The 14,793-nt window shown below is 24.7% G+C and overlaps 1 protein-coding gene across 1 annotated transcript; it reads right to left on the bottom strand.

Moving 5' to 3' along the window:
* Positions 1-1,048: 1,048 nt before the first annotated feature.
* On the bottom strand, positions 1,049-2,007 carry LOC107855899. The gene has a single exon (XM_016700910.2). It carries the CDS (start codon positions 1,931-1,933, stop codon positions 1,196-1,198), a length of 738 nt encoding a protein of 245 aa, XP_016556396.2. The 5' UTR covers positions 1,934-2,007; the 3' UTR covers positions 1,049-1,195.
* Positions 2,008-14,793: the final 12,786 nt, after the last annotated feature.

Genomic DNA, 14,793 nt, shown 5'->3' with positions numbered 1-14,793 from the left:
CTTGGCACCCTGAGACTCCAAATTCTGGATCCGCCTCTGCTGATAGATATCAACTAGATCTTAATAGATCTTATCTATATTCTTGATAGACATTCACTATAATGTAAATACATTTATAACAGTTATATAACTTTCACGTGATTTTTATAAGAATTCACATAAATTATAAAAATATATATAACTCACTTTTTATGTGAGTTGTGTAAAAACAAAAAAGGACAACTCACAGTTTTATAACTTTCATGCTATAACTCAAATAAAAAAGTGAGTTATTCGTATAGCTTACATTTTTTGTGAGTTACGTGGAAACTAAAATAACAATTCACTTAAAACGTGAGTTATACACTTTTTGGTAACGTAACTTTAACACCGTGAATTTGATACCGTTAAAATAAAAAGACATTAACTCACTGAAAAAAATGAGTTAAATTTATTTTTGTACCACTTAAAGTTCATGTCATATTTTAATATTTTTTTAAATTGCTGGCATAGTTTGATCGCCGACTCCCACCTAGCTTGCTCTGGTTGTTGAGGCAACAATCATTCACTTTTTTATATACTCCAAAAGTGATTTAATTTGCTTATAACGTCACCAGATCTTTTTGGTAGTAGTATTCCCTGTAAGTTGCTCGTTTTTCACATTACATTTTTGGATATGGGGGGTTGGTTTAAGATAATGTGAACTTTAAACCAAAATCTTGCAAAGTGCTTGTGGACTGTCTATAAATGTTTCAATAATGACTATCTATCAGGTAAAAATACAAGACATGAGTAGCACCCAAGAGTACAACCTAGTGATCAAAAAGTGGGTTGAGAATCAAGATGTTTTAAGTTTAAATCCTAACGAAGATAAAAATACTAAGTGATTTCTTTTTATCTGTCCTACTATTGGAACAAAGTTATCTATCTATTATTGGTGGAAAGCGACAGATATCCCATAAAATTAATTGAAGTGTGCTAAAGCTAGCCAGTAATACCACAGTCATGAAGAAAAAAGGAAGAAGATACAAGACATGAATTGTCTGTAGAATCATTGGACAGAACAATGGAAGAAAGAATCAAACTATATTTAAAGTTGCAACAAGCCCAATTAGGCCTCAATATGTGAAGCAAATTACAAACAAATAAAAAGAAGAAAATGATGAAAAAAATAGAGGAGAAAATAAGAAAAAAAGCACAAACAATGTTGTGTTATTCATCTGAAAGTTGATGCAACAGTTTGAGCCCAAAATCTAAGATTATCTTTCATGTTCATATCATTATTCATAGATGGAAATCTCCATTTCAACAATTTCCTACTCATCTTTCTTTTTTCAAGAATCTCCCATGCTTCAGAAAGATAAGGCCTTTTATGATCAATATCCCTCTTTTTACCACTACTATTTTCTACTTCAATGTTTCCCAATTTCTGCAATCCCGGAACAATTGTAACCAAGCTTGAGTATTTATCTTCTTCACTAAACTCGAATCCCAAATCCATAAATCCCTTTAATTCCTCTAGTTCAAGCTCCGATGAGCTTCTCTGAATACGAATAATTCCCTTAACTCCTCCGTGTTTAGCCTTCATCTTTCTCTTCTGCTTATTATCCTTCATTTTTACTGCAACTTTGTTATGTGTGATAATCACAGAAGTTGGAGAATTCCCAAGTTGACTAAAACTCGGACTCTTCAATAATATTGCTGTGCCTGTATCCGGTTCCTCAAAAATGTGCTGCTTTTGAACGATCCGACATGCATCTGACAACATTTTTGAAGGATCACTTTGTGATCGACCTAAGACCTTTGTTGATTCTTGAATTTCATGGGGATTTTCTTGAAATACTTTTCTGTCTTGTACATCATATGAGAATCTATTGTTGTTGGTAAATAATATTCCTTGTTCAAACCAATAAGTATCAAAGAGCTTGAATAATAGTACTTCTTCAGCAGCCATATATTAATTGTGCACTAGAAAACAGAATTTTTATTTTTTCAGTAAGCAAATCTTGGAAGTCACATGGTATGGTATATATATACACATATATACAAGTATATTTTTATTGATTATTGAGTATGTTATTGGAATATGATCAGCTATATTCGAATCTTATACTCCCTCCGCCTATTTTTATTTGACAAGATTATTAAAAATAAATATTTAATAATATATTTAATTTAAAAAATCAATAAATAATTTATTTATTTGTATCTATTTTATCCTCAGTTATTACCTATACTCATTCCCAATTTTCAATGCATTAAATTTATTAAATTCAGAGGGTTATATAGTAAAACTATCCTCTTATTATTTATTACTCTTTTTGTTTTAAAATAGCTTATCCTTTTTTCTAAAAATATTTGTCTCAATTTAATTATTTTTTTAATGAAATAAAGATAATGTTATTATCTTGTTTCAATACTATCCTTATCATTAAATGACTAAACGAAGTGTATATACACAAATTTATATTTTCAAAACGTAATTAGTAAAACTAATTTAGTAAAATAAACTCCTAATAATTTTTTTAAGGTAAGTATCAAGTCAACAAGGGTCAACTATTTTGAAACGAAGCTAGCGTTTGACCATAGATTTCTAAATATTTTTGGCAAATTACTTTTGGGTGAAGATTTGAGTGAAATTTTACCATGTATTTGATCATAGTATTTGGGAAGCATATTTCAGTTTTAAAAGTTCACAAAATTAAAATTTAACCCAAATATTAATTATTTTTTAATATTTAAAAATTTAAATTATTTGTCAAATAATGACAAATTATATGGCCAAATATTAATTGTTAAGTTTTTTGCAAATGTAATTTGAAAAATCTATAGCCAGATGGGGCCTTTGAAATATTTATTAAAGGCGTGTTAAATAGTGAATAAGTAAAAATAAATGAAATGGAGGGAGGAAGTAAGTGGTTTATTATAAAAGTAGGCCCACGTTTTTCCTCTAGAAAAGTCGGAATATATATTTTTTTTGTGGTAAGCACCATTTGCTCGAAAATTTTTCTTTTGAGTGAGATTCACTCAATAAAAGTTGTATGAGGGTATTATTTACACTTGACAAGTATTTTGTGGGGTCCATTTTTGTCATCTCCTTCTTTCACTTTTGTATTTCTCTCACTTTTGAGTTCTTTATTTTTTATTAATATTTATTTTATATCAACACTTCTTTATTTTCCTACATCATTTTAAACGAAAAATTTTCATAATAGAATTAAAAAAGTAATCCCACTACTACAAATGAAAAATTTTATTTAATTTAATTTTTTTGAGATATAAAAATTGATTATTGTTAGTTGAAGGATACAAATAAGTATGTTCATAATTTGATTTATATCGAACTATTGTATCGAAAATAAAAAATTTTGACCTCACAGTTTTAATACGACTTAATATAATTATTAATTTACCTTTATAAATATCTTGAAAATATGTAATCTTTAATAGTTTAATAGCTATGTAAAACTCTCTTTATTTAAAAACGAATAAATTTAAAACTTAGGAGAATATAATTAATGTGTTTTCAATTATCCAAAACATCACTTATTTTGAAGCAAATGAAAAGCCTAAAACATTGCTATTTGAGACGGTAGAAAATAACAGCTAAAATCTAATATTTTATTTTTATTCCTTTTTTCTTCATTAATAAAATATGATTAATTAATTAATTACAAACTACCAATACAAAATTACTACCTTACTCCCCCATCTTTACTTGTCTACTCTTCCTAACCATCATCATCTGTTCTCATGTACATCGTCCTCGTTCTTTCTTTCTCCTTTCTCCAGTGTTATTATGAGAGTCTAGGAAATTAAGTTAAATTCAATTAATTAGAAACTCAGAAAATTAAGCGAGATTTTTTGTTGGATAGTAAATTCTAACATCTTAAAAGAAATTGTTAAAATTAAGGTAAAAAATCCACTTGCATAAAGTCTTTATTTGACGGAATCAAACTCAGAGATAGGTTGATAAAATCTTAATTGATTTTGAAAATTGATTCATCTCGTAAAATATTGGTTTATTGGCACATAGAAAATATTTAAAAATCTATATGTTTTAAAAATTATTTTATTATATTAAAGCTTCGAAAGTATGTATTTATAAATATTTCATAATTTTTTTGTTTTGCTAATTCTAATTTCATGAGGTCGATTTTCTAAAAATATAAAAAAAATTAAGAACATACCGACCTCCTAAGGTCAATAGGTGTTATTTTATTTTATTTTATTTTTAAGTGTAAAACTAACTTTCTAAAATTAATTTTTATTTTTTTTCAAAATACAGTTGATTTTCTCAAAATTATGAAAAATAAAATTGTAAGAATTAACCTCATGAAAATTTTCATGTAATTTATTCTTGTCATTTTTTATTACTGGGGTCTATTTCTTGTTAAAGAAGGGAGCAAAAAAAGTTAAGAGAGGAATTAATGGTCCCATAATAATACGTGGCAGTCACTGAATGCCTCATACAACTGACAAAAGTGTCTCTTACACAAAATAAAATTTTCCCATTTGCTCTTCCAATTATTGTTGTGTTAGTTGGAAAATCAAGTCAACTCCAATGACAGTAATATTTTATTTAATGGTGCCTCAATATGGGGTTGAATGATAGATTATGCAGTCTGATTGGGCTAATATGCATTTTCTTGAAGTAAATTATGTGCATCATTAATATATTGGTGCTTTGTCTAATTTATAGTGTAGTGTTTTTAGAGTCAAAGTTTTAGAGGTGAATGAAAATGAATGGAGGGAAATTTGAAGTTAAGTTAATTTTAGATAGAAACTTTTTTCTCATTGGTGGTGAAAAGGAAGATTAGTGTTCTACGTGGCAATTCACGTGAGACATCACGTAGGACATATGTGTATACTTGTTCAATTTTGTAAAAGTTTAAGTATCTATTTATGTATATCTAAAGTTGAAATACATAAATGACAGTTGAAACCAAGTTAAATGACACGTTTATATATTTTACCTTTTTTTAATGGTAACTGAATAAGAGATTGAATGATAGGTTATGTTTTTTATTTTTAATGGTAACTGAATATTAAATTGAATGATAGATTATGCAGTATGATTGGGCTAATATGCATTTGGTTAGACTATATTATCTTGGTACTCACTATATGATTTGTAGCGTTGGAAAAAAACTAGCATAATGTAGCATGTACCAGATTGAATAGTTCAAGGGGTAAAGCGTGCAGTATTTGAATAAGAGCACTGTTTTTAGGCAGGGGATATTTCAAAAATAGCATCATTTTGTTATAAAACTCACCTTCCATAGTCACATTTTACATAATTATCATTTATAGTCGCTGTATTCGGTTTTGCAGATAGTATGTATTCATATAAAATATGAATACAATCCCTATTTAGTCTCGCCAAAAATGAAATTTAATATTTTAAAAAAGAAAAAAAATCTCAATCATGTTTATCTCGTTAAATTGAATATTTTCTTGCCTAACACTACCATTATCTTTTTTTATATTTTTTTATTTTTTTGTATTTTCCCCCTTTTTTCTTATTCTTTTTTTCCTACTTTTATTTTTTTCGTTTCTTTTTTTTTGTTTTTTTGTTTTTTTTCTCTCTTTAATCTCTAACTTCTATTTCTCTTTCTTCTTTGATTTTTTTTATTTTCTTTTTTTTTGTACTTATTTTCTTTATTATTATTTTTTGTTCTATTTTATATTTTTTGTATTTTCGAAAAATATGAGTAGTCGAGAACAAGTCATGGATGATAACGTAAATACCACAATTGTTTATCGTATTTATAGTCACACCATCATTTATATTTTTGTATTTATTGATACAACTGTATTTGTATTTATATTTTAAAGTTTGCACTTGTATTTATATTTTATAGTTCGCATTTGTATTTGTATTTAATAGTTTGCACTTGTAGTTGTATTTGTTAGTTTGTGCCATCATTTATATTTTGTATAATTCACACTTGTATTTTAAAGAATTATTTCATATTTGTATTTTATAATTGATTGCATATTATATTGGATTATATTTATATTATGGTTTTATTGTATTTGTATATTTAGATTACATTTGGATTAGACTTGTATTTGTATTCTATTTTCTTCATTATCTTTTTATTTTTAAGAAATTATTTTGTATTTGTATTTGTAAGTTGATTGCATATTGTATTTAGTCGTGACTGTGTACAATTTATCATTTGTATTTGTATACAAACAAGTAAGTGCATTAATTGTATTTTCTTGATTCTAAAATATATAAATATGTAATGTATCATTTGATACTTATGTACCATTTTGTATTTGTATATCAAAATTATCATTCATATTTGTAAATAAAGAAATATCAGTTGATACAAATACAATGACAAACAAATTAAACAAATGATTTTACAAATACAAATACAATATGTATTTGTATAAAAATTTGAGTTGTATTTATTCGTATCAATAAATACAACTCATATCAATAAATACAAACAAGTATTTGTGGAAAAAAATCAATCGTTCGTTTTCAATAATTAAAAAATACAAATGATAGTTCACACTTGTATCTATATGTTATAGATCGCATTTGTATTTGTATTTTATAGTTCGTACTTGTATTTGTATTTGTTACTTCGCATAAATATAAAGGAGAAAAAAAATTTTAAAAAAAAAGGAGAAAAAATGAGAGAAAAAGGAGAAAAAATGAGAGAAAAAGAAGGAGGAAAAAATACACACAAAAAAGGAGAGTAATAGAAAATTAGAAAAAAATTACAAAAAAAGAAGAAAAAATAAAAAGGATAAAAAGAAAAAATGAAGGAGAAAAAATAAAAATGAAAAAAGAAGAAGGAAAAAAGGAGAAAAATGAAAAGGAAAAAAAGAAAAAGAAAAAAAATAAATAAAAATAAAAAGTGGAAAAAGCAAAAATAAAAAGAAAACAACAAAAAATAGGAAAAAAAAACTGAAAAAGGAAAAAAAAAGTAAAGAATAATAGAAAATAGAAAAAAAAAAAGAAAATACTTGAGAAAGACTATGAATTGTAATTAGGAATAATTAATAGGTAAGGGGGGGTTATGAATTGTAATTAATTAAAAATTAGACTTTAAATGATAATAATAGCCCAATAATGACTAATCCGGATAATTTTCCCTTTTTAAGTAACGCTAAGGTTATAAGAATTTGACTGATTGTGAAATTTAGTAGGCGTTTGGATATAAGTTAAGTGGTATACAAACATAATAATTGAAACTATGTAGAAATGGGGTATTTGAAAATTGAAGTTATATTTTTAATATGAAAATATAGTTGAAGTTCTGTGGTGAAATTCTGAAAGAAGAAAAAAAACTTTAAAAAACTTATAATATCAACTTTTCAAGCTTTAATTTTCATATTTCAAGTTTGAAGTTAAAAATAATGTGCCAAATTCATAACAAATATCTATATCTATATGTACTAAATAGCAAGAAAGTCTTACCTATTAATTTGCCAAAGTCTTGCCTATTAATTTGCCAAGTGACAACTTATAAAGTTGACACGTGTATATTTTTAGCACAATTTAGTTAATTAGTTAAAAATTAGTTAATGTTAAATTGCTAAAAAAAATTAAAATAAAGACTTAAAAAATCAAAATAAACATAAAAAATTAATTGTTAAAAAAAATGGATCTTTTCTGAGGAAATGGGTAGTCTTTTTAGGATTTTCTCTCTCTTTTTAATTAATAGATATTTATTATTTTTCTTTAAATTTTAAAATTTAAAATGGTACTACAATTTATTATTAAAAATAAAAATAAATCTGAAGCAAACAAAACAGAGAAAAACTAACCTCCAGGTCCTTACTCTTCGTTAACCCCCATTAACCTACATATCAATTATATTTATATATTTATATATAAAGTAGATTTAGTTTTTGAATCCTCAACAAATTAATTCAATAATAAAATAGTCTATCTATATATTATTAGTTTTATATATTTTTTTGGACAATTAACAGTTCAAGCTAAGCAAATAGTATATTTGTTTCAAATGTGGCAGCCTTAACAAATAGTTTGTTTTTAATTATTTTAAGATTTTCTTAAAATATAAATTTTGATAGTTACTATTATATTTTACAATTTTTTTAATTCAAATTTTACCAAATGGCTAGAGTTCGAATGATGAAATTAAATATAATTTCAGCTTTCAAATTAAACAAAAAGCAACGTGAGTTAATTAGTTTCTCTTTTGAAATAAACTTGATCTTTTCAAAAAATGTTACATGTGAAGGAAAATAGGATAGATTGCAAATTTGTAGAAATAGAAAATGTTTAATTAAAGATGTGGGTTTATTTGATTTAATTTAAATCTACATGTCATTAAAGCAAGCTTTATTAATTAATCATATACTTATCATTTAAAATTGTAATAATAAAGTTTCAAATTCTTATACTTTTAGTAGGGTAAAATAATTAATAAATATTTTAATATTTATATCTTTAATACAATAAATTAAAAAGCCAAAAAAAGTAAAATGAAAAAATGTTTCCTAAAGTGAACTACCCATTCACAATGCTCACACGGTTATTCTCATTCCCATACCCCATGTTCACAATGCAGTTATATGCAATATTCAATATCAATTATCACATGCAATTCACAAGTCCTCCATTACGTCATTATATATCCAGACGTGATAAATATTTGAAGGAGTTAATAGATGTAAATAAGGAGAAGGCATAATTTATGAAAAAGGCTCACGAAATATACATTCTCGACAACTAAAAAAGAGTATTGCATGCAGTTTTTCAAATGGAGAGATCAATTGGAATAACAGTTTACATGAAATTGATACACAACTAACTCTTTCACGGTATTTAGCACATGATTTCTGCAAATATCAGCAGTAATCAATAGTTTTAGCAAAGACTAAATTTATATGATGTCGCGTTCAAGCTTTATTCGATTGTTACGATTACGACTTTGTTTGACTACAATATTATAAAAATTCGAAGATCATCGTTATATTTGAGGTACCTTATGTATATTTTATTGGGTCTCTACTTTATTTATACTAATCTCTCTCTCTCTCTATATATATATATATATATATATATTGCAGATGAATGGAATCACCATGCTAGGACTTAGGGTGTAAAAGATGGCAACAGAATATATATATTTAAATAAAAGTTTCAACTTTATTCATTTCGTAACATTACTTATGCTAATTGTCTTGAAAGTTCATGTAAATACCTATGCAATTAAACGATGAACGATTTAGTCGTTTGTTTAACAAAGGTACATGCTTTGTTTTCATGTTCTATTTCTTTTTTTGTTTTATGTTTCATTTTCAAATGCAGTTTTTTCTGAAATTTGCAGTAAATATACTAACGTTTCTGAATTTTATTAACATACTGAAAGTTGCAAAAACGAAGAAGCTTGAATAACAATAGGTTTCATATTTTTTTTATTTTGTTCTATTTGTTGTCATTGTAAAAGTAAAAATCTGTATCAAAGGTTATTTCTCTTTGATTTTATTTGATTTAATGTCATTATATAATTTATTTTACTTCTTTTGTTTTTATTCGTCTCTTTCTATAAGAATATTTTATATCTATTTGTTTGTAGTAGTTTTTCTTTCAGCCAGCGATTGCTCCGTTTATATGCTTGAATTTCTATTCACGTATTCACACAACTATTCATTCCAATGAATTTCAAATATATTTTTGACCTTTTTCTTGATTTATTCAATTTTTCTGTATATGCCTACTTTTATGTTGATATTTTGAAATTTAGTTTTAAAAATTTCATCATGTAATATGAGTACTGTCATAAAATGATAGCAATAACAACATTATTTTTATTTTTAATTAAATTGAAAGTCATACAAATTGTAAATTTGTAAGGATAAGATCCTGTAATCTCAAAATTACACAAAGGTTATATGTTGAATATTCTTTTTTCATACTTGAAAGCTCTAATTTGAAAAATGTTTCTGCATTTGATTTTGATGTTAATAGCATAACTTTTATAATGTAGTGATTCAAAAAATTAATTGAAAGATTAAGATTTTGAATTTAAATTTAATATTAAATATTTTAGAGATGGTTACAATTTCACCGCTTCATCCTAATAGTAAGAGTTCTAAAATTCAAAATGTCTTTTTAATAAGATTTTGAATCTAAAATTAATATTAAATATTTTAGATATTATTACAATTTTGCCATTTCATCCTGATTGTAAGAGTTCTAACTTTTAAAATGTCTTTTTAATAAGGTTTTAAATTTAAATGTAATATTAAATATTTTAGAGATGGTTACAATTTCGTCATTTCATCCTGATCGTAAGAGTTCTAAATTTCAAATTTTATTTTTAATAAGGTTTTTAATCCAACTCCAAGATAAAAATTAAATAAAATTCATGTGGCACTTTTTAAAACAAAACATTTTTTTTAAATAATGAATCTTAGGACTTCTTAACCTTTGTAAAAAGAAATTAAATTAATATATGCATTTTTTTAATTTTAAAATAAAGTTTTTGACTATAATGAAAGTTGTATGAATCAGTTAAGTTATAACTGGTAATATCCGTTAATATCTTAGAAGTTCTTATTTCATGAATTTATTTAATTGAAAGTTATCCAAATACAATTAAAGTAGTAAGATCCTTGTGTTTTTAAATTAACATATGTATTATAATTTAATGTAGTTATCGTTTTGTAATTGGTTACAACTTCTCCATTCATCGTTAATAAAATAAGAAAATGAACTAAAAAAACACCCATGGCTATCTAATAACCTCTTCATTTTTCATTTTCATCATGAATTATCAAAATAAATGTCATAAGAAAACATAACAATAATATGCACAATAATTACACTAAAGAAAAGATGCAAAATTTATATAGTAGTGCAGTTGTAAATTTCTAAACTAAAAAGATAAAATTTAGAACTTGCTACACTTTCTTGATTTTTTTATAAGGCTCTTTTATATTTCTTGATAAATAACTGTATTAACAGTAAATTCTACACTATTATTTGTGAATGGGCAAGCTACATATAAGCATGTGAAAAAAGCTGAAAATTCAGATATATGATACATGAACGATTTGTTTTAGCAATTACAATTTCTATATTTACATATTACACAATTAATAGCAATTACACACTACACTATTGTCCTCATATTTACACATTTTCTTTAAATTAATAGCAATTACAATTTATGTAATTATTTTAATATTACACAATTTAAATTCCACTTTTCTTAAACATTCTATAATAGCAATTACAGATTCTTTAAATATAATTTTTAAATTTTAAAAATTAAATTTTAACTCAAATTAGTTACAACTTCTTAACTTCCTTATTAATTTAAAAGTTAGCATTTTTCAATTTTTATCATTATCACATCCTCAATACTCAGTAACTAATAAAGGAACTCTATGTAGAAGATTTTTGACATACATAGTATTTTAGCTCTATGAAATTGTCCGTAGTTATAGTAGGCATTATTCTCTCACCACTTATTCTTTTGATCAGTCACTTTTAGCTTAATTTTAGATCAAATTTTCCGTTTTTTCCTCTCGGATGCAAATGCTAATGTGGCTTGCCTCCCTAACTATGATCAGCTGGGGATTTCAATTGTTTTTTTTTGGGGTGTGCAATTTTTGCGTGGTTTAAGCATCAAAGTATTGAGGAATAGGAGATGTGAAAAAATAAGTCGAGAATGCATCTCAAGTTTTCAATTAATAAAAAGTGACAACTAGATTCCACAATATTATTAAGTTAAAAAGATAAAGTCGCTCAAACAACTGGAAATAATTATTCGACTACTGTATTAGTTGTCCCAATACCATCAAAGTTATCCAACAACTTCGCAGAGTTGTCGAACAACTTGGATAGTTGTTGGGACAACTTCTATAGTTGTTGATACAACTTTTATAGTTATTGGAGCAAAAATATTAAAATAAAAAAAAAATTGTCACTTCTACCTAACTTTTAAAACTTGAAGGCCCTCCAATTAATTGAAAAACTTATTTGTCACTTTTAATTTAAAATCCAAAAGATGTTATTTAAACTACCTAAGAATTGATTTGAAGCAAAATATTTCATTAAAAGACATGAGATATTATAAATATTTTATCATTAAATTGATAGATTTTATTTGATCTTGAATGACCATTGTTGTTTGCTTGACGTTTCTAACTTATTAATGAAAGAAGTGCTCTTCATACCTTTACTCAGCTTCTTAGTTATTTTCACTTTCTTCATACATGTTTACTTAAAATATTTAACAATAAATTTTTATTTTGTGGATGAAATAAAGTGATAAATTTTCTTGGTAGATGATAAATTTTGTATAGGCTCATAATATAAGTTTTCAAATCATTGTAATGGTCATTATAGTAAATTTTGCATCATGCATGATAATAATTTATGCATCTGTTTATCCAAAAAAATATAAGGACGAATAATAATATGAAAAGAAAAAATATATTTCTTATGCATCTCATAATATTTTTTCTACTTAATTGTTTAAGAAAAAAATTGTGTAAGAACAATAATAATAATATGAAAAAAAAATTGTGTAAACTTCTATGGGAAGTAAATCAAATAAAAATTAAAAATGTCATATTGTTATTTGACTTGCATGCGTTTAAAACTATTTATTTAATTAATCTATATTAATTTTCATCAATTAATTAAATTGTCTCATATAATTGTGATAGTGAAAGAAGAGCTTAAGATCAAAAGAACTCATATCTTTCTGTTAATAATTTGGATGAACTTTTTTTTTTTTTTCTACTATCTCAGTAAGCAATTTATAGATTCATCAATTAACTTTAAATTTTATTGTACATTATACAAAATCTGACAGTAATAGGATGAGCAATTTTTCTTTTCATACAAGACTTCGTATAAATGTTCTTGGATCAAATTATTTAAAATCACAATTGCTAGAATTTTTTCAAATATGAATAAGCAAATAAAATAATATTTTTTAATAATATTTTAAATATTTTTTGCGCATTGCGCAGACACATATACTTGTTTATTTAAAATTATGTCGAAATATTATTTCAAAATTTTGAAAAAGGATCCATGCACAAACAGGGCCTAAAAGATCTCCATATACAAATTATGCCATTATTAAGCATAACCTCTTTGCTTTAGTAGTCAATTTGTTAAAGTAATACTGCCTTTGTTTAAAAACGAATGATTTACTTAACACAAAGTTTATGAAAATAAAGAAACTTTTGAATCTTGTGGTCTTAAATTAAAATTGTGTTAAATATATCAAAATGTTCTTTAATCTTATGGTCCTAAACATGCCATGTGGAAAGTTGAAATTAAAATATTGACAAAAAAAAACAATTCTTTTTAACGGACTAAAAAAAAATTGTAGGTCATTCGTTTTAATCGGAGGAGTAATATATTTAGTTATTGATAAGTACTAGCTTTTGTTAGTTTGGTTGGTAGTGACACTGAATAAGCAATTTTTTAAGAAGAAGTGGTGGTGAATTCAATGGATTAGGCATACAAGTAGGACATAGATCTTTGGATATTTATGTGATTTTATCATCATTCGATGTGGATGTGATTAGGAAATTAATGTCTATCTTCCAAGCAAATTCATGTACTTTCCCCAGCAAATTACATGCTTTTGTTTATGTCAGATCAATCTTCTCTAATCACTTTAAAGAAATGTTGGGTGCGGTGACGGAATTAGAAGTTCAGATATAAATTCTATTGAATTCAGTATGTAGTATTTGTTCAAAGGGCAAAGACATCGATAGACACTCAAACTTATTGTCAAAATTCACTTAGACACCTAAACTAAGGCATGTTCCTATCAGACCCCTAAACCCTTCCACATTTTGTTTCAATTGGGCCTTTTTTGTCGATGTGACATTGCGCATGCAGTGCTATCGTGGAAGGCGCGTGAGAAGCATTTTTTTTACTAATTTACAAATAAAAAGATGTCAAGTGGCATTAAGGGTCCCAAAATTTTTGTAATTAACAATTTTTTTTTTAAACACTAAAGGCCCTTTTTAATAAAACAAAAAGCATTAGGGCTCCCAATTTTTTTTTTAATAAAATAATACGCTGGGGGCTAGGAGGCTGGGGGTAGGTGAAGGAGTTTTATTTTTATTTTAAAATTTTTTTTATAATTTCTTTTTAATAATTAGTTTTTTATTTTTTAAATAATTTTATAATTTTTTTTTATAATTAGGCAAAAAAGCATTAGGGGTCCCAATTTTTATTTTTTTTTAATAAAATAATACGCTGGGGCTGGGGTAGGTGAGAGAGTTTTATTTTTAAATTTTTTTTATAATTTCTTTTTAATAATTTGTTTTTTATTTTTTAAATAATTTTAAAATTTCTTTTTTATATTTAGGATTTTTTTTATTTTTTAAATAATTTTATAATTATTTTTTAATAATTTGTATCTTCAATGCCATTTTTATTTTCTTTTTTAAAATTTTTTTATAATTTTTTTAATAATTAGTTTTTTATTTTTTAAATAACTTTTTAATAATTTATTTACATTTTTAAAAAAAAATTATATGTTTTTTAAAATAATCAGTTTTTTATTTTTATTTTTCAAATAATTTTATAATTATTTTTTCATAATTTATATCCTCAATGCCATTTTTTATTTTCATTTTTTAAAAAGTTTTCTAATTTTTTTTAATAATTAGCTTTTTATTTTTCAAATAATTTTTTAATAATTTATTTCATTTTTAAAAAAAAATTATAATTTTTTAAAAAAAATCATTTTTTTTATTTTTATTCTTTAAATAATTTTAAAATTATTTTTTCAGAATTTATATCCTCACCATTTTTTATTTTCATTTTTTAAA

The sequence above is a fragment of the Capsicum annuum genome, chromosome 9 (assembly GCF_002878395.1).
Source record: "Capsicum annuum cultivar UCD-10X-F1 chromosome 9, UCD10Xv1.1, whole genome shotgun sequence".
NCBI lineage: Eukaryota > Viridiplantae > Streptophyta > Magnoliopsida > Solanales > Solanaceae > Capsicum > Capsicum annuum.
Note: the sequence above shows the minus strand (reverse complement) of the source record. Positions and strands in the feature narration are given on the sequence as shown.